Below are 25,881 nucleotides of genomic sequence, written 5' to 3'. Positions count from 1 at the left end.
CAGACGGACGGATTCGCGGCCGTGCGATAGCGCCACGCGTCTTTGGAATGAATCGATATCGGAAGGGCATTCGTCATTCTCCGTCACTCCGCGCGCGGGAAATAGGAGGGGCCGCAGCGACGGAGGGGGGCGCGCAGGCATCAAAGGTCTGAGAATGGCGCGCCGCTCGTCCAAAAGTTTGGCCTTTTTCGTTTCATTGTGGTTTTCGAAGAACTTGACATCGCCTGACATTGCACATTTGCAACATCGTCATCATCGAGGTGATGGGAGTCCGCGTCAAAGGATGTGACGTAACGATAACAGTCGGACGAGCGAATCGACCATGTCACAACGGGCTATAAGAGCAGTCGCAAAGTTGTGCGAGTTTGGAAAAGCTTGACGCTCCCCGCCCCGCCCGGTCGGGCCCGGCGGCCCGGCAGCCGTCGCAAAGCAAAAGCGCCGAATGACGCGCCCCGTCCCGCGTAGCTAATCGGCAGATTACTGAAAGCACTTTAATCCCCCGGCACGCAGGAGCGGAAAAGTCAGGACTGGGGGCAGGTGGCCCCCTTCTTCTTCGTCCCGCGCATGCCCGCCGCACGGAGGGAGGGCGGAGGAAGACCGCCGGAGCGAAAGCCGCCGCCGCCGCCGCCCGAGGCTGCAATCGGCATAGCCACGGAGCGCGGTGCCTGCGACCGCCGCCGCCGCCGCCGCCGCCGCCGCCGGGATCATGGGAGCGGCTCACGGCAAAAAGGTCCGTCCCCGCGTCCGCTTGTCGCCTTTTTGCCTTTGGCCTCACGCGCAGCACGCGACGGCGGGCCTGCCGGAGAGGAGAGTAGCTCGCGCGGACCGTGCAAAGCCAAATCTTACTTGACAACTTTCCCAGTGTCCCATTTGAGACCCATTTGAGATATCATGCGCCTGCGCGTTGCACGTCAGAACTGCAGGCGTATCTCGTAAAAGAGATAAGTGCACTTCACCCTTCACAGATTTGCGCGGATTCAACAAAAACAAACACGTCATGGGGATGAGCCGCACTGAACTTGGAATCGAATGAGACGGTGCACCCAATCGTGCAAGCGTCGGGGGAAAAGTACGCTTGAAAGCCGTGCGTGCTGCAAAGGATGCCGTTTTCGGATGGGGGCGTGTGGGGGGGGGCAGATATTGGCCAAAAGGCGCGCGCGTTGGAAGGAGCTGCCGAACGCTTTGCGTTCAGCATGAAATGCTTTTGCGTTTGCGTCCAATCTTCTGCGTCTCCGTGCACGTTCGCTTCTGCGCCTCGCGCGGTCCGCCCGGTTGCCGTCAGGTTCTCGCCGCAGTCCGTCGGCGCTCCCATTGGCCAGGGAGTCAGTCGCGAGAGGAAGTCCGAGCCCGGCACACGTGCCCGCGGCGTCCTGCGAGGCGCCAAGGGTAAGAATGACGCTGCTTGTGTCTTTGGCCGCTAAAACGGAGCCGAGAGTGAAATGAAGCATAAAGTTGCGCGGTCGGCATCGACTCCTGTTCGTGGCCGCGCCCTCAAGGCGTGCCGACGTCACTGCGCGCCAACCCGCACATGCACGCGTGTGCGGGACGAGAGCAAGAAGCACCTTGAGGGGCACACAAAGCAGATTAAAGTCTCATTAAGCTCTGCGCACAAACTCCAAATACAAACGCGCACACATACATGGGTGAAAGGTGAAAGGTGTGTGGGAAAGGGGGGCGCTAAAGCGTCGTCCAAAAGTCCGACAGCGGGCGCCTCGTTGTTTTGCTTTGTGCTTGCGCTCGCGAAGCGTCTCCTATAGCAACCGACAACAAATCCGTTCACGCGCGCGCTTCAGCGGACACAGACACAAAAGCCCCTGGAGCGCGTGTGTGTGCGCGCGCGCGTGCACGCGAGTTCTACAGAACGCGTGTGATTTGTGAGAGCGAAATGTGTGACGTGCGTGCGCGCGAGCGTGAGAGGTGATGGCGCGAGTGAGGCCGGAAGAAGGAAAGGAGACGCCAAAAGCCATTGGCTCCGCCGATTTAGCCGCCGGCTAAATCCGGAGACGGGAGCGCCCCCCGCCCCTCCCGTGAGCGCACTAACCCGGGGACCTCGGCGCTCTTGTGTGTTGTCTCCTGCAGAGGGCGTACGACGTCGCTCAGCGGCCGCGAGACGCCGACGCTAGCGGGACGCGCTCAGGTCAGCCGACTCACCCCCGCACACCTCCGAGTCAGTCTGCGCGCGCGTGCGCAACGCGTCTTCGTCATCCAAAATTCACACTATACCATGAGGACCTCGCGACGGCTTCCGAACGCCCCCCCCTCAACTCCTCAACGCGAGCAACGAGCGTATAGCGCCAGCCTGCCGAGGCGCGCTGGCGCCGGCACTCATCGTCCCGCCCACTTGAAAGAAAAGAAAAGAAAAGAAAGAAAGAAAGAAAGAAAGAAAGAAAGAAAGAAAGAAAGAAAGAAAGAAAGAAAGAAAGAAAGAAAGAAAGAAAGAAAGAAAGAAAGAAAGAAAGAAAGAAAGAAAGAAAGAAAGAAAGAAGCAGGAGCACGCTCACTGACGCCGTTAAGACATGGAGCCACGGACGGACGTCAGCATGCCGTCGTTGCTTCAGTGCGGTAAGGCGCAAGGCCACGCGAGCAAAGCGGAGGGCCTTGGTGCGTTGCCGCCCCTGGCTTCGGATGCAACTCTCTTGGTTTTTTCCGTCGCTTGAGCGAGTTTTCGCCTCGCCATCCGGAGCGCTAAATGGCGCCCGGTCTCGACCGCCGGCCGTTTGGCGCTTTACGGGGCTCCCCGAAAACCTCTTTTGAACGCAGACCCGTGATTTGAGATGCGAATGAGTGGGGGCTGCCACCCCCCATGTAATCCCATCTAACCTGTACCATTTTATTCAAGACATACTGTCGGAGCATGGTTAACAAGGCATTTGTGTGGGAAAATTGTGAAAGCGGGCAAGATGAAGCCATTGGCCGGATGTTTGGATGTTCCGCTGACGTTCAGATCGTCGGGGCGGGGGGCGGGGGGCGGGGCTCGCTCTCGCTCCAACTTCGGTTTGAAGCCGAAGATGCGTCCTCGCTCGTCGCGCTCCCTTTTGTTTGGCGCGTGACGCCACCCGTGCGGGTGGACAATGAAGCCCGTCGGCGGCGCGCTCATGTTTCTCCGCCGCTTCCATTTTTGAGAAGGCTCAATGCGGATGGAGGCCGGTGTCGGCTTTCATAAAAGAAAGGCGCCGGCGCGGAACGAGGAGCGGCGCGCGCGTGAGCCGACCGCTTCCGAGTCGGAGGCTTTCAGTGGCGTTCGGACCGCACTCTTCCTCGTGTCCCGGGATATAAAAAAAGATGCGATCGTGAGGGAAAAAAGTGGAAAGGAATGAGGAAAAACAATATTCGGAAATATTGAATTGGGCTTGGAATGGGCCGGGAAAGGCGCGCCTCCTCTCCGCTCTCGCTCTCTCCCGTCACTCACACCATACACGCAACGCTGGCAACCGTGCTGGCGTACTGGGGCCTTTCCCGCACGCTCCACTTCCGTTTCGTTCCGATTCGCCGGCAAAAAATAAAAAAGAAGGCCCTCTGCCCGCCCCTCGGGCTAGCAAATTTCCGCCGGCGATCGATAGCGGCGCACCTCGGTCTTTTTCTTCTTCTGAAGTGGGCGTTAACCCTAAGCGGGACGGCTTTGTGTCCCTGCTGCAGCTTGGGCTCCCGGCGAGCCGCGGCCTCAGGCCAGGAGAAGGGCGCCGTCGCCGCCGCCCGACCGCTCGGCGGAGGACCAGCTGGACTGCGAGCCGGATGACGTCATCAAGCCCAGGAAGCTCCCCAACCCCGTCAAAAGTTCCCGAAGTCACCAGGAGCTGCACAGAGAGCTGATGAGCAGCTGCAGACGGTAGGTCGCGTCCGAGGAAAGGGCACGCTGTCGAGCTTCGCGGGACGTCGCCCTCCGCTGGACAGAGCGCGCATCGCCGCCCATCGCGGCGCTTCGCGGCCCATCGCGGCGCTTCGCGGCCCATCGCGGCGACCCCGACATCTTTGGCTTTTGCGTGGCGCGCGCAGAAGCGGCGGGGCCGTTCGCGTGGACCTCAACAAGCCGGAACTCGAGCGTGTTCTGGAGTGTCGGCGGCGCGACCAGCTGATGAGGGAAAGGAAACGGGAAGAGGAAGCGCGCAGGAAGATCTCGCCGCTGGAAGCCGAACTCAGGAAGAGGCAACGGGCGCTCCAAGAGGTACCGCGGGAAAAGCGAACGCGGGTCGCTAAACTCAATCGAGAGGATCGCTCGCCAACTCGTCAAGCGGACAAAAGCGTAGAAGCGGAAGGCGAGCTTCGCGGTGCGGGGCTAAATTCCAGAGACCGTATACCCGAGCGGCCCGAATGGCGTTTGAACAAAATCGGATTTTGAACCCGTGAATGGCGCCAGGGTTGGGGTCAATCATGGCGGGAGGGAGTCTTTGCGCGCCACCCGGTTAGCGCGCCGCGGCACACGGCGCCAGAGGCGGTCGACGGATGCCCGTCCCCGAAGTTGACGCCGTCGAGTCGGTTGGGAAGGACACGCGGTTTTGCTTTGCGCGCTTCCAGATGGAGGCGGAGGAGCGACGCGGAGAGGAGCGGGACCAACCCGCGGCCCCCGAGTTCGTCAAGGTCAAGGCCAACCTGAGGAGGACGTCGGGCGCCGGCAAAGACGAGGAGCCGCCGTAAGGCTGCGCGGGCCGGAGCGAGTCGGGACGACGCACCTCCGTTGTCGTCGGGGTCCCGCGTGGACATCGGCACCCGTTCATAGAGTCTCGCGGGACATTCGTTCATGCTCACGTTTTCTACCTGGAAAAAGGAACAAAGGCCACAACGAAGTACAGGATTGCCACCGCGGCATCAACGTTGCGCGCTTGACGTTTTTGCGGGAATCCAAATGGTGGTGTTTGCGACGAAATCCAAATCTTGTCATTTGTTCATGATGACGACGTGGCGGTTGCTTCGTTTTCATCGGAAAAACCTCATGCGTTGTTGATTTTATTTTTGATAATTAAATCCCAGACTATCTCACACCCATGGCTAGTTTGACTTCTACAAGAAATCAACTAATATTTGATATTTCCAACTACAGTATTTGATCTAAATTGAAGTTTTAGATGAGAACGTCACGGCCGCTAGATGTCGACGCTTCTCTCCATCTACTTCCCGGTAGTCAAGCAAAGAAGGGACATAACCGGAAGTACCGCCAATGTTCTTGTCGTGAAACCGGACGCAGACGAAAATTCGCCGGGGCTCGCTATGGACCTTCCCTCGCACAGTCAGCTCATTTTTAGGGGAAACCTTCCAAGTCCTCGAGCTTGCTCTTACTTTGAAACGACTGGCGGAAACGACACGCCTGCCTTTCGAAATGCACTGCGAATGCCACTTGCTCCTCGCTGCGGGCGGGCGGGCTAGAGATCACCCCCCAACACACACACACACACACACACACCCACCCGCCCCACCTAAAAAAACAAACTGAAGAGCGAGTCGGTCGAGCGTGCGTTGCGGCCTGGCTCCGAGCCTCCGGGGGAGCCGAGAGACTTCCGCCATATTGTTCGCCGGCCGGCCGGCCGGCAAGCGCCCCGCATACGCCAAGCGGATGGTCATGCGCTGCTCGCTCGGATGGGACGGGATTTGTTTTGTTTTTTTCCTTTAGCTCGATTCCGATGAGGAGGGCTCCCTCCGCCGGCCAACGACGCCCGCCGCGCTGAGGCGGCTGCGGGCCGCCGGCCGGCCGGCCGCCGGGCCAGCAAACCAGGTGGGTCCAGCCTCGCCTCGCCGCGCCGCGCCGCGCCGCGCCGCTAGCTTAGCGCCGTTAGCATGCGGGCTGGCCCCGACAAAGACAGTGAAGCAAAGGCAGAGCTTTGGAAATGCCTCGTAAAATGGGTCAAGTTAAAGAGACTGGAGTCTCGTGGCAATCCGTCCGCTCCAGTTCCAACATCCGCGTTCGCGCGGACCTGTTGCTTCAATCGAGTCTCGCCTTCGTCGATGGACTTTGGTGCAGGTGGATTATTGGTCGGATTTTTTTCCGAACCAAATCTCGCCGCGTTCCCGTCAGCAAATTGGATCACGATAAGATCCCGTGTTGCCGGACGATGACGTCACCGGCCAGCTCCCGCTGTAAAACTTGGCTCGCCCGGGGACCGAAAGCGCGGAGACAGGGTCGTGTCGTTGCGCCGTGCGCAAGCGGCCAATCGGAGCCGCCGATGATGATTCAGCTCTGCTCCACAAGTGGAACCGTGACATCGGCACTCTTTCGCCCTCGTCATTCACTCTGCGGTGACAGCGGGGCGAGGATGTCATAAATGCCCCCGTCACATCTTCCTCGCAAGTTTGGGCCAGCTGCTCACCGTCCATGGCGGAGGGGGGGTGTCGCAGAGGGGGAGGGGCCTCCCTTTCCGAGCAGCTGTGACCCACTTAAATGCAGCACTGGCGCGCCTATCAAAGATAAGCCGCGACGACTCCCTGACCCTGTAAAGCCGAAGCAAGCGACGAGCCGCGCGTTTCCCCGCTTTCTTAGTCGCGGTCGCGCGTGTTTCATCCTCCGGCCAGTCGTACTATCAGTGCCGCACTGATGAAGGGAGGAGCTGAGACCCGGCCGCAGACGCGACCCTAAATCCACCCGCGGGAGACTTGTCCACTCCCCGGCTTTGAGGCCCGAGCGACGCCTCGTCTCCTCACGCGCCGCTTCCGCTTCGCTTCGCCCGTTGTGTTCGGGGCTCCCGCCAAGACGGAATCCTCGGCCGTCTTCTCCCGGCGGCTCGCGCGGGCACGGGCCGGGAGGAGGCAAAAATGCTTCGGTCGCCGCTCCCTGTATATTCCTCTAGGCGTCAACGTCAGGGCAGGGGTCAGGTGACACTTGGCCGCTTTATGTGCTCAGGGAGCCCCCCGCCCAAAAAAATAACAACCAAAAAGGAACGTTCTTCCCTTTGGGAGAGCGTCACCATTTTGTTTTGCACCTTTCCTTCCTTCCTTCCTTTCCGCCCTGGCTTTAGAGGAGAAGAAAAAAGCAGGTTCGGAGGTCACTGGCCGTCGCTCGCCGGCATCCGGATCTCCGACGGCGTCCGCCTTTGCAATTCGGACCAAATTCGCTTAACCGGACGGGGAACCTAACAAGGCAAGATTAGATTTCCAAGTCCAATCAAACACGTAGCTCATCCGTTGTCCGCCGCCCGCGTATTTGAACAGGAACTAAACCCAAGATGTTGAAATGCTTGTGACGGTAACCCTAACCCTTGAATGCAATAAGGGACAATTTAGTATTGAAAAAAATTGCAAATGGAATACACCCAAACGAATGCAAATTTGTCACGCAACTTACAACCCCCCCACCCGCCTCACGCTTGTTTTCTTTAATCTCGTGTCTTCCCTTAGCGCCGAGCTGCGCTTGCGCCATGTCGGCGGCGCAGACCCGCGAGGAGGGCGGCGAGGGCCGGGACGGGGGCCGGGCCCCCCCGGAATCTCTGGGCCTGAGTCGGAAGGAGCTGGTCCTGGCCGAGGCCTTGCAGATGGAGTACGACGCCCTGTCCCGGCTCAAGCGGGACAAACGGCCCCCCGCCGCCGGACGCCCCCCCGGGGAGCCGTCCCGCGCCCCGCCGGGAGGACTCTACATCCTGGATGGCCCCGCGGAAGTCGGGCTCTCGCCCAAAGGCTCGCGGGCTTTTCCTGACGACGTCCCCCCCGCCGTCCCTCCGCGGAACCCCGTCCCCGCGGCGGCGGCCGGCTCCGAAAATCCCACGCCGGCGGCGTCCCGCGACATCAACGTGTACGCGCCCGACGCCGGCCCGCCCAAAGTCCCTTGGGCCGAGCCGGACCGCCGCGACCGAGGAGGGAAAGCCGTGGCGCGGAGCAACACCCTCCCCCCTCGGGTCCCGCCCAGGACCTACGTCGCCGAGAGCGACGGGAACCGCCGGCGGGTGTCGGCGGACCCGGTAAGATGCCGGCGCCCGCGACGACTCGCGGCTTTTGACCCCCGCCGGGGGGCGCGCGGCTTTTCCCGAGGGCGCGCTCACCGCGGGCCGTCGGCAGGTGAGGCCGGGCTCCGGGAGCGCCGGCTTCGCCTGCGAGCTCTTCCGGGTGTCGGAAGAGCGCGACCAGGAGGCGGCGGCCTTCTGCCACATGCTGGATGTGTGAGTGAGCCGCCGCCGAGCCGCGGGCGCGCCGAGTTTTGCGCCGCGCGTGGAGTTTTGCGCCAGCCGCGGCTTTTTGCGCAGGTTGCGCTCGGCGTACCCTCACGGCGAGCGATCCGAGAACGCCGGCCTGGTGTGGTCGCCGCGGGCGGAGAGCCGAGCGGGCTCTCCGGCCGTCAGGGTGACGGTGCTCGGCGCCGGCTTCGGAGAGCCGCTGGCCTTCACCTGCGACGGTAGGCCGCGCGCGCGCGCGCGCGCGCCCGGGGCTCGCCGGCTCGCTCACCGCCGCCCGCAACCCCCCGGCCAGGCTCCACCACGGCGGACCTGATCATCTACCAGACGCTGTGCTACGCTCAGGAGGACCTGGCCCGCTCGGACGTGGACGACTACCTGCTGAAGGTGTGCGGGCGCGACGAGTATCTCCAAAAGTAAGCGTGGCGTCCCACCGCTTGGGCGGCTCCCTAACCCCCTTGCTTCGCGCCTTTGCCGTAACAACTTTGACCGGTGCGCCTGGTCCAAATGTGCTTCCTCCGCTATCCCAAATGCCTCTTTAGTTTGGTTTCGCCGTTCCCATCTCTTTCTGGGTCCGCGCGTCCGAAGGGCCCCTTGCGCATTTGGTCCTTTCGTCTTTTCTGACGGTTAGCCCGCCTGGCCGGCGCACGGGCGGGACCCTTTTTTTGTCTGCGCCGGGCTCGGCCCGGAGCGCGGTCCGGGGTCCCGTCCGCGCGGGGGGGGCGAGCGGGCCCTGTCCGGGTCCGCTCGGCAAAGGCTCGGCCTCGGGTTCCGAAAGACGCGCCGCACGCTAGTCCGCGCGCTTTTCACACGCTCGACGCGCTACGTGCGGTCTATACTGTAACAATTGCACACGCGCGCTCAGTCGGGTTTTTGTTCATCCGTGGAAGCGCGTCGCGTCGCGATAAGCGTCGGGCCCGAAACAATAGCGAGTTTCCGTGCGAGTCGGCCACTTCCTCTTGTGTTCTTCACGCGCCGCTTTCCCGCCGATTGTGCCGGTTGTGTGGCAGCTGGCAGAGCCTGGAAGGTTTGGAGCACGCGCAGCAGTGTTTGAAGTTCGACCGGGACGTCCGACTGGTCCTCACTCAGAGGTCTTCTGTCGACACGGAGCTGGCACGCACGGTTGGCACGCACGCAACAGCAAAGCGCGGCGCTCATCCAAACGACACGTGGGTCGGAGCAGTAAGATGGGATGCGGACGTGGTTTTCCCCGGCCCCCCATCCGCGACCTTTCGGGGGCACCTCTTTATGGAGCGCGGTCTCGCCAAGTCCAAATACGCGCCGGCGGCCCCGTTATTCTTTCCCCAAAATATAGAGGACGAGCCCCAAGCCGTCGGGCCGCAACAATGACCTCGTTTGAGCTCGCCGTAACTTTTGGAATGAGAGCGGGACGGCCTAACTCGAGCTTTGCGCTTTGGAACTCGACAGAAGGAGGACGACGAGCTGGCGTCCACCTTGAACCACGGCATCCTGCTGCAGGAGCGACCCATCAAACAGACCGTCACCAGGTCAGTCGCCCGCCGCGTGTTGCCATCCGGACCGATCGATGGCCTCCGACGCATTTTACGTCACGTTTTGACGTTTCCTAACCGCTAAAAGCGGAGCGGATAGAGCTCGCGGGAACGGAGCCGTAAAGATCCAAGCGCATTGGGGCCGGGGCGGCGCGTTTTGACGCTCGCGAGCCTGTATTCCGTCGTCGGACAGAACGTTGCGCCCATGGCGTTTGCGCGCAGGGAGGCGCTGACGCTGCTGCTGGACACCTTCCACAACGAGGCCGAGTCCTTCGTGCTGTGCGAGGTACGGCGGGCGCGGCCGGGCGCGCGGCCGGGGGCGCGAGGCTTACCCGCCGGCGGCGGCGCCGCACTCGCCGGCAGGCGGAGATGGCGGCGCGCGTGGAGCGGCTGGTCCAGTCGGTGAAGGCGCTGTGCAGCTCGCTGGCGGCGGTGGAGACGCCCGACGTGACGGCGGCGCTGGGCGGGCTGCCCGCCTGTCCGTGTCGCCCGCAGCCCAAGGTCCTCAAGGTGGGCCGCGCCCCGGCTCCCGGAGGCCGCCTCCCCCCGACGGACGAACGACGCCCTTGTGTTTTGTGCCTTTCGCAGGACGTGTCGGCGCTGTCCGCTCGAGAGAAGCGAGGTAGGCCGTCCTTTCCTCCCTCCGCGTGGCCGCCGATGCTCACGCGCGTCCGGCGCTCGCAGAGGAGGTGGTGGAGAGGCTGACGGCCGCCATCTTGGACCTGGTGGACCTGTACTGCGCCACCTTCAACGCCAACTTCCACACGGCGCCGCAGGACCGCGCCGGGGCCGCGCCCGTCCGGGAGGCGGGACGCGTGGCCGCCGTGCTCTCCTTCAACGTCTACGCCGCCCACCGCGTGCCCGTCACCTGGGCCGCCAGGTAAGCGGCGTGCCCCCAGCATCCTGTCTCGACAGTCGTCCCGATACCCGGGCGCGCTTGCGAGGAGGGCCGGCGAGCTCCGCCCCCGCGCTCTCATGGGGGATGCCGCCCTCACCTTTGTGTTGGCGCGGGCGCCGTCAGTTACGAGGGCTTCTTCCTGACCTGCGCCTTGACCCACGGAGGAGCGGAGCTATGTGCGCCCCAGCATACCAGCAAGCAGGCGGTCGGCAAGTCCCTCTTCCACCTGGTGGTGTGGGACCAGAGGTAGTCTCCCCTCTGGGGTCGGGAACCCCGCGCCGCCCCCGCTCCTCCTTTCCCGGCGGCGGCCTTTGAAAGGCGGCGGCCGCGTGTGTGCGCGCAGAGTGAGCTTCCCGGTGCAGATCGGGCAACTCCCCCGAGAGACGCAGCTGACGGTGACGCTGTACGCCAGCTCTCTGCCGCCCCCCGGCGGCGCCGAAGAGAAGGGCAGGCAGCGCCGCGGCGCCGAGGCGCTGGGTTGGGTGACGGTGCCGCTGTTCGACTTCAGGCAGTAAGCGGCCCGCCCGCCCGTCCTGACGCGCCGCCCGACCTGACGCGCCGCCCGACCTGACGCGCCGCCCGACCTGACGCGCCGCCCGCGCAGCGTGCTGACGCGCGGCAGGAAGCTGCTGGGCCTTTGGCCGTCCACGGCGGGGAGGAGCGTCAACGCCCGCTCCGGCGCGCCCAACTTCAGCCAGCCGGACAGCGTCATCCTGCAGGTGGGATGGGCCGTCGGCGAGAGCCCGCTCCCGGCGGACGCCTCTCACGCGCGCCCGTCGGCAGGTGGACTTCCCGGCGCCGGCCTTCCAGGTCCGCTTCAGCACGCCGCCCGCGGCCGACTTCTGCCCCCGGTACGACTTCTCCCGATTGGACGCCGACAGCCAGGCGGCGCTGCGGGACATCCTGCGCAAGAAGGCCTTCTTCTGGTCAGACGCCGGAGCTCACGCACGCGCGCGCGCGCGCGCAAACGCGCGCTCAAACCCCCGGCGCGCGCCCTTCAGGTTGACGGCGGAGGACAAGCGGGCGGCGTGGGAGAAGAAGGCCTTCTTCCAGGCGGAGAGCGGCGCGCTGGCGCTGGTGCTGGCCAGCGCCCCCTGCTGGCAATGGGCCTGCCTGCCCGAAATCTACGCGCTGCTGGCCCAGTGGGCCCGCCCGGGCCACCTGGACGCGCTGGGGCTGCTGCACGCCTGGTGAGCGCGGGGTCGCCGCGCCGCCCGTCGGCGCCGCTGACCGCCTCCTCCTTTCAGCTTCCCGGACCAGGAGCTCCGGCGGACGGCCGTCCAGTGGATGGACGCCATCTCCGAGGCCGAGCTCATCGACTTCCTTCCGCAGCTGGTGCAGGTACGTATCGGCGGGCGATCCTCGGCGCCGTTCTTCTCATTTGACTTTGACGAGCCGCCGTACTTAACGTCGTCTGTTTGTCCTTCTCTTCCATTGCCGCCACTGTAAACGGTGCGATCTTCCTTGGCTTTGGCGAGGCGGTGAAGTACGAGTGCTACCTGGACAGCTCGCTGGTGCGCTTCCTGCTGCGCCGCGCCATCGGCGACCTGAGCGTGGCTCACCACCTCTTCTGGTGACTTATTTTTTTGGCCCTCGCCGCTTCGCGGTCGAGGCACCTTTTCCTTCTGTTGACCTTTCCTGCGGGTGGGCAGGCTGCTGAAGGACAACCTGCAGGACAGCCAGTTCCGCGCTCGCTATCAACACCTGCTGGCCGCCCTGCTGTGCTGCGTGGGCCGCGGCTTGCGAGAGCAGCTGGACCGCCAGTGCTGGATGGTGTCCGTGCTGGCCGAGGTGGCCCGGAGCGTCAGGGATGCCGCGCCCGCCGCCAGACAGGTGGGAAGGCCGTGCCCGCATCGCTCTCGTCGCCTCGCGCGCGTCCCTCGAACGGCGCGGCGATCGATGGGTTGTGGAGCTGTCCTGGCCACCTTTTTGCGAAACGCTCAGCAGGCGTTGAGTCCGAAAAGTCGGCCCAAAAGTACCTCCGAGTAGGTGTCGGCGTCCCGTGCTCCCGCCCAGTTTGGCAGGGCCGCGCCGCGGAAAACCTGTAGCTTCGCTTGTAGCTTGGCCGCGTTTTGAAAACGGTGCAGCGGGAAGACCCGGAGAGTTTGGGCGCATGCATCCCGGAGTTTTTTGCCCTTTGGAGCGCGGCGTCCTCTTGGCTCGCTCGGCGCGGGCGCCTCGACGGCTGGAAACGGCGGCCCCTCGTTGACGGGTCCGCGTCTGCTGTGTGCGGCGGGCAGACGGCGCTGCGGGACGGCCTGGAGGAGATGACGCGCTTCTTCTCAATCAACAGCAGTTGCAGACTTCCCCTCAACCCGGCGCTGCTTGTGCGGGGGATAGACGTGCAGGTGAGTGAGTGCCGGCCGCCCGCCCGCCCGCCCGCCCGCGCGCCGCCCGGCCCGCGCTGACCGCCGCTCTCCGGCAGGCGTGCTCCTTCTTCAACTCCAACGCCGTCCCGCTCAAGCTGAGCTTCCGCAACGCGGACCCGCTCGGCGACGACATCAGCGTCATCTTCAAGGTGAGGCCCGGCTCCTTCCGAATCGAATCTCTTGACTGCTCGGTAATGCTCGCGTGTCTCGTGACTATTTACGGAGATCGGGTCCTTTTTCTTGTGTGTTTTGCGCAGTCGGGCGAGGACCTGCGTCAGGACATGCTGACGCTGCAAGTGATCCGAATCATGAACAAGATCTGGATCCAGGAGGGTCTGGACATGAGGATGGTGATCTTCAAATGCTTCTCCACGGGGCGAGGCCGCGGTGAGGAGCGGGCGGGCGGGCGGGCGGCGAGGCGGGCTGGCGGCTGACGCGCGGGCGCCTTCGCCTCCGCCCCCAGGCATGGTAGAGATGATCCCTCAGGCCGAGACGCTGCGCAAGATCCAGGTGGAGCACGGCGTGACGGGGTCCTTCAAAGACCGACCGCTGGCCGACTGGCTGCAGAAGCACAACCCCGCCGAGGAGCAGTACGACAAGGTGCGGCGGCGCGCGCGGCCCGACGAGGCGCGGTCAAGCGGCAACGCGTGGCGTGCGCCCAGGCGGTGGAGAACTTCATTTACTCGTGCGCGGGCTGCTGCGTGGCCACGTACGTGCTGGGGATCTGCGACCGGCACAACGACAACATCATGCTCAAGACCAGCGGCCACATGTTCCACATCGACTTTGGCAAGTTCCTGGGACACGCGCAGATGTTCGGCAACATCAAGCGGTGAGTCCCGCCGCCGCCGCCGCCGCCGCCGCCGGGCGGGCTTTGTGACGAGGCCCGGCCCCGCGCGCCCGCAGGGACCGCGCCCCCTTCGTCTTCACCTCCGACATGGCCTACGTCATCAACGGCGGCGACAAGCCGTCCAGCCGCTTCCACGATTTTGTGGACCTTTGCTGCGAGGCCTACAACCTCATCAGGAAGCACGCGCACCTTTTCCTCAACCTGCTGGGCCTGGTGGGCGGCCGTCGCGTGCGCGGGCGTCGCCGCCGCTCGGCACGGCGTGAGCGCTCTTGCCCTCTGTGTCCCGAGATGGTGTCGTGCGGGATTCCCGAACTGTCCCACGTGGACGATCTCAAGTACGTGTACGACGCCCTCAGGCCGCAGGAGTCGGAGGCGGACGCCACCATGTACTTCACCAGGTACTGGCCGCGCCTGGGCGGGACGCCACGTCAGTCTTCGGGGTGGCCGGAACGGCGACGCTGCATTTTGCGTTTGCGTGTGCGCGTTAGGTTGATCGAGTCGAGCCTGGGCAGCGTGGCCACCAAACTCAACTTCTTCATCCACAACCTGGCGCAGATGAAGTTTGCGTGCGGCGAGGACGTGCCGTCGCTCTCGTTCGCCCCTCGCGCGCACTCGGCCAAGAGCGACGGCGTCATCCGCAGCCTCTACGTCTGCGCGCACCTGCGGGCCGGCGGCGGCAAAGCTCTCGTGGGTTCTCGGCGCCGGACGCGCCCGCCCGCCGGCCGGCCGGCCTGCGCTGACGCCCGCCCGCCTCTTGTCTTTCAGAGCTACGTGGTGAAGGTGGAGCGCGACGGGCAGCGGGAGGCGCAGCTGGTGCAGCGGACTTTCGAGGAGTTTCAGGAGCTGCACGGCAAACTGCGCCTCATCTTCCCTTCCTCCAAGCTGCCGAGGTACGCGGGCGCACGCGCGCTCTCCGGCCGGCGCGATTTTGACCCCGGCGCCGGTTCCGCCCCCAGCTTCCCCAGCCGCTTGACCATCGGCCGTTCTCGCGGCGAGGCGGCGGCCGAGCGCCGCAAAGACGAGCTCAACGGCTACGTGTGGCACCTGGTTCACGCCGCGCCCGACGTCGCGCAGGTCGGTGGGAGAAAAAGGGGCTCCTTGCTAGAAGTACACAAGTCGAAGTTTAAGGAGGGGACTTCTTGTGCTTTTTTTTTTTTTTCCGAAGATCAAGTCTTCTATTTATTCTCCGCCCCGTTCAGAGTCTCAGTCCAGTTTCGGATCGTTCCCCACAGGAAAAGATTAAGTCCCCAGTCTGTCCACCGGAGGGCGACGGTTGCTCCAAAATCGCAAACCTCAACTGCCAAGTTCAATGGCGGTGCCAGTTGACATTTGTGGGCGATGGTTCAACAGCGTGGGCCGTTTTGCAAAGCTACCTTCCCCACTTGCTACGTTTCCGCGTCGTGCGTGTTGCCCTTGTGGATTTTGTGCTGTACGCGGTCACGCTTCGGTTAGCGTGCTAGATGTTCGCGTTGCACTTTTTACAGCGTCCGCGTCTGGACTGTGCAGGTTAGCAAATGTCGGCGCTACTATCGTTTGACCCCTCAACTGGGCTCTGTGCTGGAACGTTCGGGTTTCCGTTTCACGCGGCGTCTCCCATATCCGCGTTGCGCGCGCCCTCGCAGAGTCAGGGCGGGTCAGCTGCGCCCTATCAGGTCTTTCCGCTTTGAGCGTGCATAATCAAATGTTTGCTGACAGCAGTGCCTGATACTGCGCGCGTGTGTGTTTGTGTGTGTGTGTGTGTGTGTGTGTGTGTCTGTGGGTGCCTGCGCGCGCGCAGTGCGATCTGGTGTACACGTTCTTCCACCCTCTCCCCAGAGATGAGCGGCCGGGACCGAGCAGCGGCAAAACAGGTGCGCGCGGCCACACCCACGCACAAAGCAACACCCACGCACAAAGCCGCGTCTTGGGCGCGAGCTCTTCTCGCCCTCCCGGTGCAAAATCATCCATCGCGTGCACCGGCCGCCCCAAAATGAACGCGTGCGTGTGCGTGACGCCAACAGAGATGGCGTGGACTCCGGCTTCGGGCAAAGAGTCGGGCGAGGTCAAACTGTCCATCTGCTACCGCAACGACAAGCTCTTCATCATGGTCATGCACATCCGAGGCCTGGTCAGTGCGTCGTTTTGCGCCCGTCGTCTTGGGCAGCGCGTCACGCGTGCGTGCGTGTGCGCGCGCGCCAGCAGCGGCCGCTTCAGGACGGTACTGACCCGGACCCGTACGTCAAACTCTACCTGCTGCCCGACCCGCAAAAGACCAGCAAGAGGAAGACCAAAGCGGCGCGGCGCACTTGCAACCCCACGTACAACGAGATGGTACGCCACGCGCGCAAACGAAAAAAAGACCAAAAAAAAGGCTACTCTTCCAAAAGCGCTCGCGCCCAGAAATGAACCCGGCTCCAAAAGGTTGCGTTTCCGTGATAGGCCGGGGATCCGAGAGAATAGCTGAGGTTCCCGCGCAGAAATTTGCCGTCTTTCTGTCTCTTTGCGTCGCAGCTGGTGTACGAGCGCATCCCGCGCGGCGACCTGCAGCGACGCGTGCTGCACGTGCGCGCCCTGGCCGACGGCGCCTTCTGGGACAACACGCTGTTGGGCGAGGCCTTCGTCCCGCTCGGGACGCTGGTCCCGGGTCAGCGCTGGGTGGACTGGCACGCGCTGGCGCCCGCCCGGACGCCGCCGCAACAGCCGGCGGCGCCGCATTGACGGCGACCCGGAAAGGTGGACATACATGCCTTGGGCGTGAGCGAAGGAGAGCACGAAAGGCCCTTTGGCCTGCAGCTCGCCCCCGCGCCCGCCTGTCCGTCGAGCGGCCCGCTTTTCGCGCCGCTTGACTCCACTTTGTTTATCTCGCGCGCTCCACGCGGAGCGAAAATAGTCAAACAGCAAGAGTGTCACAAAAAAAAACAAAAAAAACGGCCAGCGCCTTGAAACAAATGTGTTTCACCTCACCTCCAAAGGTGTCATTACAAAGGGAGGGACGGGCAACCCCGAAGGCATCCGCTTTTGGACCGAGCGGACGCGCTTCGGGAGAGGACCGTTTCCCGGTACTGCGAAGGGAGGACAAGACGCGGGTCCGACGGAAAATGACCGTCCCGCGTAACGCTCACGTTTGGGACGTTTGGCGCCGGGGCAGCCCGGGATCGCGCGCACGGGACCGAAAGGGCTCAGCTCGTCTTTCCTCTACACGGCGGCTCCCAAAAACCCGAGGCCCCGGCAATCAAAAGCTTCTCTTCCTCGCCGTCTCGGATGCATTGCGGGAAACAAAGGCGTCCCGACGGCAACGGAAGCGGCTCCCCGCGACTGAACTTGACACGATCATTCCGCGTGATGTGATTTTCTACTTTTTTTTTTTCCTTCAAACAAACCAACTGTGAACCTTGACCTTTTCAACCCTGCGCCCGTGAACCCTGACTTTTTCAAACCTGCGAGAGGCGCGGCGCTGCGCCAGGGCAGGAAGTGACGTCCGGGCCCAGCCGAATATAAGCGCACCAACGTGGAAACGTCGGGCACCGAGCATTTCGATGAATGTTGGAACTTTCACTTTGTTTTGTATGATTTGCACTCGAAAATAAACTTGAACGGAAGACTGACGCGCTCGCTTCGCTCTTTTGCGCACGCAACACACTCAAAGGACTTTTGCCACGAACTCTTGCGTTTGGTCCGGGACGGCGTAAAAATGAAGAACTAACAGGACGAGCGCATGTTGAATCGATTGGAATTTGATGGTCGAGATCATGTTTGCGGGTCTCGGCGCAGCAAACCCAAGTCGGGACCGCGTCCTCTTGGCTGTCCTGACGCCAGTGACACACACACGCGTGAGAAACGAGCCAAGAACATGGAGTCTTCTTACGTAACACGTCAGCGGCGTGCTCGACTCGAGTAACACCGCGACTCTCCCTAGGCCCGCCTCCCCCCACCCCGCGCGCTGGCACTAGTCAGACGGTCCCTTGACTTTTCTGATGAAATCTTGTGCTCGCTCGACGGAAAGCGGAAAGGCGGCGGGGAAGCCGAACTTTTGCCCTCAAAGTCCACGTCAACGGCTCGGCGGGGAGGCTCGGACTCGTCCGCGACACCAAAAGTGGCTTTTGGCACGTCGCCGCCTTTTATTTGCTCTTTTTGGAGACGGCCGTCTGCGAGCCGCTAAACCGAGGCAAGCTGAGCTAAGCTAGGCTAGGCTAGGCTAAGCTAAGAGACGCTAACCGACCGACCGGCCGGCCGGCCTGCCGGAGGAGCTTGCGGCGCGAGACGAGCAGCATGGCTCGGACGCGGCCTTGCTCGCTCCCCGGTGTTCCCCGCCCGTCCGCCGCGAGCGCCTCGTCGTCGTGCAGAAGGAAGTCGAAGCAGCAGCGACAGCAGCAGCAGCAACAGCGACAGCGACAGCAACAGCGACAGCAGCAGCAGCAGCAGCGACCTCCGAGCGGCCGAAAGGCGGCCGCCGACCAGGACCTCGACCTCGTCCTCGTCCGGCTCCCGCGGGTGCCCGCCTGTCCCCCCGAGTAAGCGCCATGTCGCCGGGCAGCGCGCGCTTCCACTTTTAAGTGGCGAGCCGGCTGTCGGTGTGTCGTCACAGCTGTCCGTTTGGCAACTTTGGGAAAGTGCGCTCACCCTTCAGCGTCGAGCGGGCCGGACATGTTTAAGGACCCGAGTGGCGAGGGCGGGCGCAACCTGGCCTCCCCGGGCGGCCTGCGCTCGCCCCCCGCCGACCTCGCCGCTCAGGACGGCTCGTGGCTGGGCCTGCTTTCCGTGCTGTCCCGCCACGCGCAGACCTTCCTCACCAAATATGTTCCGGGCCTGGGCGGGGGACGAGGACCCCATCCGGTCCAAGACCGGGACGAGCTCCTGCTCCGACTGGACGCCTGGTCCCGGCTCGGCCGCGGCCGCTCGGGCATCGACCCGGGACGGAACCCCGCCGCCCCGCCCTTCGCTCGGGACGCGCAGAGCCCCCGAAAGGACGGCGTCCGCCGGGGGGACCCGCCGGCCGCTCCTTTGTCCCACGCTGACCCGGGGTCGCCGCGCCAGCGCTTTCGCGTGCCGCCCGGCTCAGAGTTGACAAAAGAGCAGTGCGGCGCGCCGGCCGAAAGCGCTGGAACGGCCGTCCGCAAAGAGGGAGCGCCGCTCGGCGGGGGCCCGGCCGACCAGGACAACGGCTACTACAGCTTGGAGGAGGAACTCGGTCAAAAGCGCCAGGCGCACCTCGAGCCCCCGGAGCCGACGGGAGCCCCGGATCGCGTCGCCGAGCGCATGGATGCGGCCTGCGGGCCCGAGGGCGGGACGGCTGAAGAGATGGCCGAACGTCAGGCCCGCCGGCCCGGCCCGGCCGAGCGTCCCCGGGACGCGGAGTCCCTGGAAAGGACGGATCCGCCCGAAGACGGCGCGGCCCCGGGCGGGACGGACTCGCCGTCCGATGAGACGGGGGCGGTCGGCGCGGCGACGCCGCAGTGCCGGAATTCCGGCATCGCCTTCATCATGGGCTGCCCGTGCAGCGACGACGAGCGGTCGGACGACGACACCTTCGACGGCTACGACTCGTCCGAACTCTCGTCCGATCCCTCTTGGTCCGACGGAGACGAGGAAGGCGGCGGGCCGGCGGACGAGGAGGCGGCGCGCCTGCTGGCGTCGCTGTGTCGGACGGACGACCCGTACAACCCGCGAAACTTCAGCGCGCGGCTTCAGACGGGCCGCGCTTCGCCCCGCGCCTCCCCGGCCGCCGGCGCGTCGCCGCCCCCTTCCCTGGACGCGTGGGACGAGTCGGGCGGCGAGGCGGAAGACGCCGAGAGCCTCCTCCTGCTGGCGTCGTTAACCCCGTCCGACCCGTACAGTTTACTCAACTTCCAGGCGCCGCTCAGCACCGGGAAAGCGAGGCCGGCCAGGGCGCCGGGCCCGCCTTCCGCCGACGCCCCGGCGCCGCCTTCCGCCGACGCCCCGGCGCCGCCTTCCGCAGACGTCCCGGCGCCGCCTTCCGCCTCGGCCAAAAAGGTACGCTTGCTCTCTTCCCTTCCGCCTTATGGGGCTTCCTCTTCCTGTCCCGTTTTAGGTCCCGCTCAAGCGCATCAGCTGATATTTGGGGGAGAACGATTATCACACTTTATTGTATTTAAAGCGGGTCAGGTTCGGACGGCGGACTGAATTTCGGTTTGGCTTGTGGCGCGTGCGGCCCAGGTGCGCTTCAGCGACGTGGTGGAGGAGATCGTCATCGCCTGGGGCGCCGACGCCGCCGAAGAAGAGGACCGGCGCGGGCCGTGGGAGGAGCTGGCGCGCGACCGGGGCCGCTTCCTGCGGCGCTGCCGGGAGGCGGAGCTGAGCCTGGCCTACTGCCTGCAGCCCGAGCATCGGCGCCGGGCGTACCGCCGCATCCACGGGCACCACGCCGACTAGGCGGCCGCTCGGGTTTTGGCCGGAAGCCGAAGCGTGAGCCGCGCCCAAAAGTATTGAGAGATTTCGGCCGCACGCCGCGGCGCCTCGCCGAGGGCCCCGGCCGGACTATTGACGGGATGACGGACCGGGCGGAGAGTCCCCTCGGGAGGAGTGGAGACGCGCCCACGCGTAAAGACGCGCCCACGCGTGGAGCCCGCTATTTTCAAGACAAATGCTTCTATTTTTGTAAGCCGGCCCGCTTTTGCCGTCGTTCGCTCCCGTCGTCAATAAAGCACCGATCCCGCCCGCCGCTCCTTCCTTCTCGCCGCCGTCAAAAAGTCTGTGGTGTCGACTGAGCGGTTAGTGCGTCCGGCCTCGCGGACTCGCCGGCGGGCGGGGAGCGCGCACGTGCCCGAGCGGGTTTTCCCTGGATGCTCCGCATGGCATCCGTTGGCGTGCCCCGCCTGCTGCCGCCAGATGGCTGGGAAAGGGCGCGTACGAGCCGCCAAGAGGACGAGAAAATTCGAACCCAGTTCTCGTATTTTGAGAACTTGTTTTCACGGTCTTCCTGCTGATTTTCAGACCCCTTTTTCTTTGTTCTTCGGATTCTTAGAAAGCAGCTTGTTGCATTTTTCTGTCAGACTAGTCACAGACCATGAGGCCGTTTGAAAGTTTGGCTCCCTCTGGCGGTTGTCAGCCTGCAGCGAGCGAGACGTGGACGGCGGCGCCCCTGCGACCGCTTGGGGGCGCTGTGGGCCTACGGCGATCGACGTCCCCCTTGCGCAATCTTGGCAAAATCGCACCCTCCGATCAAACGAACATTTCACTTGTCTTCGCGGCAACGGGAACGTCTTTTGCCGTCCGTTCTTGTTGCCCACATGTCAGCCGAAGAGCGGCGCTGGCGTGTCAGCCGAGATGCTCGGCTTTCTCTCCCTCTGGCGGTGTGCAGGAGAACCGCCGGGTTACAACCGGCGTCCTTTCACGGAGCAGCGTCCCCCTTTTTTTTGTCGTCCTACACGAGTAAGATGCGGGACCGCAAGGCGTTCTCTCTCTCGGCGCCACAAACGGCCTCGCCGTCACGAAAAGTAGACTCATTCGCAAATGCTGGTCGCCTCGTACCGGAAGTCGTCAACCGAGTTCAACCAGAAGACGCGCGGCAATCGGTCACAATTGGATTTTTTTCTTTGAACAACCATGTCCGTCGATTCCTGCGTTCCTTTCCACGGAACCCTTTGAAAGGCAAGTCACCGTACAAGTGACCGCGCGTCGCGCGTCAGCTGTTCGGGGGCGGTGCCGGACTGGGGGAGGGACCAGCGGCCGCTTTGGTGCTGCCGCGTCACTTTTGCGCTCGCGCTGCAAGCATGTTGAAGTCTGCGGCGACCGCGGCGAGGGCGACGGCGGCCGCGGCGAGGCGGCCCCCGTGGCGCGGGTGAGTTGTCCTCGAGCTCGCGCCCGCGCTCGCGCCTATCGCCCGTCCCGCCTCACGAGCGACGGCCGCACCGAAAGCGCTCGACTCCGCGATACGTCGCCCGGCTAATGCTAAGGCTAACGCCGACAACAGCGGTGGGCTCAAGACGGGCCCCGCCCACAACGGGGCGTCCTGCTAACATGGCAGCTAGCCGACGTCCGCTAGCGCGCTTGAGCGCCCGAGCTCGTCGGAGCTCCGTGCGCGTGCTCGCCTCAAGCTGGGAGACGTCGTAGCGGTTTGACGTTTGTCCCCCGCCAGCCGCACAAACATTCGAATTCATGTTCCGCGGGACGAAAAAGCAAGAGCGCGCCAGCCGTGGACCACGTTGAACCTTTGTTGAACCTTTGGAACTTCTTTGTCGTTTTTGCCTTCGTGCGTCGCGGGCGCTCTGCTGACCTTCAGCCGCACAGTCCCGCGAGAAGCAACTATCGTGCGCGCAAAGTGGCGTCCGTTGACACCGAACGGTCTATGCTTCCGAGCAGGCGGGCCGCAATGTCTCCTCGGTGGATTCCAGGTCAAAGGTCAAAGGCCGAAGGCGAACTCTCAAACCGGAGGCTCCGGGGCCAAAGCCTTCCTCCCCGCCCGCTGCGACGGACTTTGCTTTTTCCGGCGACGGGGCCGGCCGAATCGTTTGACAAAGTTAGTCGGCTTGTCTGACCTTGGCGCGGCGAGTTAAACGTTAACGTGGAGTCGTGGCGGACGCCTGGGCAAACGTTCTCCTTTGATCTGACTGAGGGATGGTTTTTTTCCACATTGATCATATGTATTTTTTTCCTTTGTGATGCACGCGAGGACGGCGCCCAAGTCTAGCCGCGAGGTCGCCGCCGGATTGGTTTTACCTTCCGTCCGGGTGCTGCCTCCAAATGAGACACTTGTGCACCGTGTTCCCAAGTAGCGAGGGAATTCAAAGGAACGTCGTTTGCGCGAGGAAAAACGCAAAAAGCCCAAGACGGCCGTCGGCGCGACCCGGCCACGTTCGTGCGTCCGCTTTGCCCTCGTGGTTGTCCTCGCCTCCTCGCGCCTGCTGTTTAGTCCCCGGCGGGACGTGCCAAGCGTTTGAGGGTCCCCGGCCACGTTCCCGGCCCGTCTGCGAACATCTGCCGGCGTGCGGCAAGTGAGCTTTTTTTCTGCTTTTAGTTTGAAAGGTTCGGCCGGCGGCGGCGTGGCGGTGAGGAACGAGCCCGTGCTGGACTACAAAAGCGGGAGTCCGGAAAGACGCCAACTCCTGCAGGTCTCCTCGGGTTTTTTGTTTTTTAGGAGACGCTCGGCCACGCAAGCGTGGATGCCCCTTCCCTTTCCTCGAGAGTTTGCATCTCTCCCACGATGCCGCGGGAGTTGAATGCGCATCGTTATAAATCCATCCGAATCACAAAAGAAGAATGTTTATAGTTCGTTCTTGAACACTTTCCGTGCCAAATTGTGCCTCAGTGCACGACGCAAAGTCTTTATCACGTAGCGTCCAAGCCGGCGCGGGCGTCGTTTGCCTGACAGGCGCGCGTGTGTCGGGTGTGCGGTCAGGCGCTGGAGCGGGTGAAGAGCGGCACGGAGGAGATCCCTTGCGTGGTGGGCGATGAAGAAGTGTGGACAGGCGACATCCGCTACCAAGTGTCGGTGGGTGGACGCCGGCGAGCCGGGCCGTCCCGGCGCGTCGCGTCACGCGGCCCGCCTTCTTTTGCAGCCCTTCGATCACGCGCACAAGGTGGCCAAGTTCTGCTACGCCGACAAGGTGAGCGTCGGCCGGCCGGCCCGCCCGCCCGCCCGCCGGCGGGAGCGAGCGCTGACGGACGGCGCCCGCAGGAGCTGATCGACAGAGCCGCCGCGGCCTCGGTGGCGGCGCGGCGCGAGTGGGACCTGAAACCCGTCCGGGAACGGGCGGCGGTCCTCTTCAAGGCGGCGGACGTCATCGCCGGCCCCGAGCGGGCCGAGGTGCTGGCCAAGACCATGATCGGGCAGGTGAGGGCCCGTCGCGGCCGGCCGGGCGGCGCTTTTTAGCGTGACGGCGGCCCCGCAGGGCAAAACGGTGATGCAGGCGGAGATAGACGCGGCCGCCGAGCTGGTGGACTTCTTGCGCTTCAACGCCAAGCACGCCGTGGAGCTGGAGGCCGCGCAGCCGCTGGACGCCCGCGGCAGCACCAACACCGCCATCTACCGCGGCCTGGAGGTACCGCCGCCGCCCGGCCTCGCCCTCGGCCCTTTCCCCTTCCCTGACGCGGCCTCCTTCAGGGCTTCGTCGCCGCCGTGTCGCCGTTCAACTTCACCGCCATCGGCGGCAACCTGGCGGCCACGCCCGCCGTCATGGTGAGCGCATTCGCAGCCCTCGTCTCTTTGGCGGGCGCGGACCTTTAGCGGCGCGTTGGCGCGGCCTTCAGGGCAACGTGGTCCTGTGGAAGCCCAGCGACGCGGCCGTGTCGGCCAGCTACGCCGTCTACCGGATCCTGCGCCGGTGCGGCCTGCCTCCCCACGTGGTCCAGTTCCTGCCGGCCGACGGGCCCGTCTTCGGCGACGCCGTCACGTCCTCCGAGCACCTGGCCGGCATCAACTTCACCGGCAGCGTCCCGTGAGAAGCTCCCCCCTCCCTCCGTCGGCGCTAGGTGCCGAGCTTAACCCCGACCGTCCGCAGGACCTTCAAGCGTCTGTGGCAGCAGGTGGCCCGCAACCTGGACGTGTACAGGACCTTCCCCCGGCTGGCCGGGGGTGAGCCGCGGCAAGCTTCCCGCTCTAACCTCGCCGCCGCCGCCGGCGCAGGCGCAGGCGCGGCGCTCCAACTCACGGTCCCGTGGTCCCGCCGGCAGAGTGCGGCGGCAAGAACTTCCACTTTGTGCACAAGTCGGCGGACGTGCGCAGCGTGGTCAACGGCACGCTGCGCTCGGCCTTCGAGTACGGCGGCCAGAAGTGCTCGGCCTGCTCCAGGATGTACGTCCCCGCCGGCCTGTGGCCCGAGATCCGGCGCCGCCTGCTGGCCGCGCTCCGGGAGATGCGCGTGGGAGACGTCAGTTCCTCTTTCTCCTCCTCTCGGCGTCGCGCCGGCCGGGCTTCAGCGCCGTCTTTGTCTTGCAGCCGGCGGAGGACTTTGGCGTCTTCTTCTCGGCCGTCATCGACGGCAAGGTGGGCCGCCCCCGCGCCGCGTCCGGCCTGCGCTCGCCGGCGCTGACGGCCCGCCCTCCCGCCAGTCGTTCGGCCGCATCAAGAAGTGCCTGGATGAGGCCAAGGCGTCCCCCGAGCTGGAGGTCATCGCCGGCGGCCGCTGCGACGACTCCAAGGGCTACTTTGTGGAGCCCACCGTCATCGTCGCCAAAGACCCGCGACATCCCATCATGGCCCAGGTCCCCCGCCCCTTCTCTCGTCCGGACGTCGAGCCCCGCCCTCCCGCGATATTTCGCCGTCGTCGGCGAGCGTGAAAAGCCCGCCTCCTCCGACCGCGCGCTCGCTTCGCAGGAGATCTTCGGCCCGGTTCTGTCCGTGTACGTGTACCCCGACGACGACTACCAGGAGGTCCTGACTCTGGTGGACCGCACGTCCCCTTACGCGCTCACCGGCGCCGTCTTCGCTCTGGACCGGTAAGCGCCCGTACGCGGCGTTGTCTGCTGACGGCCGGCCACGTGAGCCTTTCGCAGGAGCGTGGTGGACAAGGCGTCGGAAATCCTGAGGGACGCCGCCGGGAATTTTTACATCAACGACAAGTCGACGGGATCCGTCGTGGGGCAGCAGCCGTTCGGAGGCGCCAGGGCCTCAGGTCAGAACGCCTCGACGGGCGTTTTTGTCCTTCCTTCCCGGCCGCCCGCGTCCTCGGAAGCCTCGATCCCACCCGGGTTGTCGTTCGCCGTCGTCAGGCACAAACGACAAACCGGGAGGCCCCCACTACGTCCTTCGCTGGACGTCTCCGCAGGTGGTCAAGGAAACGCACGTCCCGCTCACTGAGTGGGAGTACCCCTACATGGCCTGAGGGGGGCGCCGTCGCCACCGATGCCGTCCGATCGCACCGATGCCGTCCGGTCGCACCGATGCCGTCCGATCGCACCGATGCCGTCCGGTCGCACCGATGCCGTCCGATCGCACCCCGCCCACCTCGCGCCGAACGTCCGCCGACGAAGAGTACGGCGAGTTTAGAGAGGGAAATCGACTTGTGATAGATTTTTTATAATATCATGACAAGAATCAACAGATTGTATGAATACGTCAGTGAATTTACTGTAGGTGTCCGTCTGACATGTCACGAGCACTGTCAAGCGACGAGAAGTTTACTTTTGCCTGATTATATTTGAGAATCTTTGAAGTTGACTTTGAACTGATTGTAACAATAAAATCGATGCCGCAGATCGCACTCGCCACACCCGCTTTCCGTGAGCGTTT

General features: G+C 64.2%; 4 protein-coding genes and 1 long non-coding RNA gene across 10 annotated transcripts; 4 read left to right on the top strand and 1 right to left on the bottom strand.

The window, feature by feature from the left end:
• Positions 1–211: 211 nt before the first annotated feature.
• LOC148419645 (protein FAM107B-like) lies at positions 212–4,976 on the top strand. Of its 3 annotated transcripts, XM_088422509.1 has the most exons (5): positions 250–730; positions 2,080–2,137; positions 3,637–3,826; positions 3,994–4,162; positions 4,513–4,976. In XM_088422509.1, exons 1-5 carry the CDS (start codon positions 707–709, stop codon positions 4,630–4,632), a joined length of 561 nt encoding a protein of 186 aa, XP_088278635.1. In that variant the 5' UTR covers positions 250–706; the 3' UTR covers positions 4,633–4,976. The 3 variants fall into 3 exon arrangements, with proteins under 3 accessions (XP_088278633.1, XP_088278635.1, XP_088278634.1); XM_088422507.1 differs by having other exon boundaries at positions 212–730; positions 3,994–4,976; XM_088422508.1 differs by lacking the exons at positions 250–730; positions 2,080–2,137 and adding an exon at positions 2,475–2,562 and having other exon boundaries at positions 3,994–4,976.
• LOC148419644 (uncharacterized) lies at positions 2,817–6,746 on the bottom strand. Its single transcript, XR_015866519.1, has 2 exons — positions 4,588–6,746; positions 2,817–3,794 (listed from the first exon to the last, which is right to left on the bottom strand). It is a non-coding gene; the product is annotated as an uncharacterized LOC148419644 (long non-coding RNA).
• pik3c2b (phosphatidylinositol-4-phosphate 3-kinase, catalytic subunit type 2 beta) lies at positions 5,098–17,299 on the top strand. Of its 3 annotated transcripts, none has more exons than XM_088422491.1 (34): positions 5,098–5,704; positions 6,942–7,063; positions 7,321–7,877; positions 7,975–8,075; positions 8,160–8,308; positions 8,383–8,503; positions 9,098–9,209; positions 9,516–9,595; positions 9,821–9,884; positions 9,962–10,108; positions 10,187–10,220; positions 10,283–10,478; positions 10,620–10,742; positions 10,840–11,007; positions 11,101–11,215; positions 11,280–11,422; positions 11,498–11,686; positions 11,744–11,837; positions 11,975–12,069; positions 12,149–12,329; positions 12,737–12,844; positions 12,922–13,014; positions 13,123–13,252; positions 13,329–13,465; positions 13,528–13,697; positions 13,772–13,928; positions 14,004–14,113; positions 14,204–14,402; positions 14,481–14,605; positions 14,672–14,789; positions 15,493–15,565; positions 15,716–15,822; positions 15,897–16,025; positions 16,206–17,299. In XM_088422491.1, exons 3-34 carry the CDS (start codon positions 7,341–7,343, stop codon positions 16,410–16,412), a joined length of 4,512 nt encoding a protein of 1,503 aa, XP_088278617.1. In that variant the 5' UTR covers positions 5,098–5,704; positions 6,942–7,063; positions 7,321–7,340; the 3' UTR covers positions 16,413–17,299. The 3 variants fall into 3 exon arrangements, with proteins under 3 accessions (XP_088278617.1, XP_088278615.1, XP_088278616.1); XM_088422489.1 differs by having other exon boundaries at positions 15,894–16,025; XM_088422490.1 differs by lacking the exon at positions 6,942–7,063 and having other exon boundaries at positions 15,894–16,025.
• Positions 17,300–17,633: 334 nt separating this feature from the next.
• ppp1r15b (protein phosphatase 1, regulatory subunit 15B) lies at positions 17,634–20,367 on the top strand. 2 transcript variants are annotated; one of them, XM_088422499.1, is made up of 3 exons: positions 17,634–18,205; positions 18,280–19,685; positions 19,869–20,367. In XM_088422499.1, exons 2-3 carry the CDS (start codon positions 18,339–18,341, stop codon positions 20,082–20,084), a joined length of 1,563 nt encoding a protein of 520 aa, XP_088278625.1. In that variant the 5' UTR covers positions 17,634–18,205; positions 18,280–18,338; the 3' UTR covers positions 20,085–20,367. The 2 variants fall into 2 exon arrangements, with proteins under 2 accessions (XP_088278625.1, XP_088278624.1); XM_088422498.1 differs by having other exon boundaries at positions 17,635–19,685.
• A 968-nt stretch (positions 20,368–21,335) lies between these two features.
• On the top strand, positions 21,336–25,847 carry aldh4a1 (aldehyde dehydrogenase 4 family, member A1). Its single transcript, XM_088422497.1, has 15 exons — positions 21,336–21,492; positions 22,669–22,762; positions 23,050–23,142; positions 23,210–23,257; positions 23,329–23,484; positions 23,543–23,692; positions 23,755–23,829; positions 23,901–24,088; positions 24,152–24,225; positions 24,324–24,520; positions 24,589–24,636; positions 24,702–24,854; positions 24,967–25,088; positions 25,146–25,264; positions 25,362–25,847. Exons 1-15 carry the CDS (start codon positions 21,425–21,427, stop codon positions 25,472–25,474), a joined length of 1,698 nt encoding a protein of 565 aa, XP_088278623.1. The 5' UTR covers positions 21,336–21,424; the 3' UTR covers positions 25,475–25,847.
• The last annotated feature ends 34 nt before the right edge of the window (positions 25,848–25,881 follow it).

The sequence above is a fragment of the Hippichthys cyanospilos genome, chromosome 9 (genome assembly GCF_059441005.1).
Source record: "Hippichthys cyanospilos isolate Australia breed blue-spotted pipefish chromosome 9, RoL_Hcya_1.0, whole genome shotgun sequence".
In the NCBI taxonomy this organism is placed as follows: domain Eukaryota; kingdom Metazoa; phylum Chordata; class Actinopteri; order Syngnathiformes; family Syngnathidae; genus Hippichthys; species Hippichthys cyanospilos.
The sequence above is the reverse complement of the archived record's forward strand: the minus strand, read 5'-3'. Positions and strand labels throughout refer to the sequence as shown.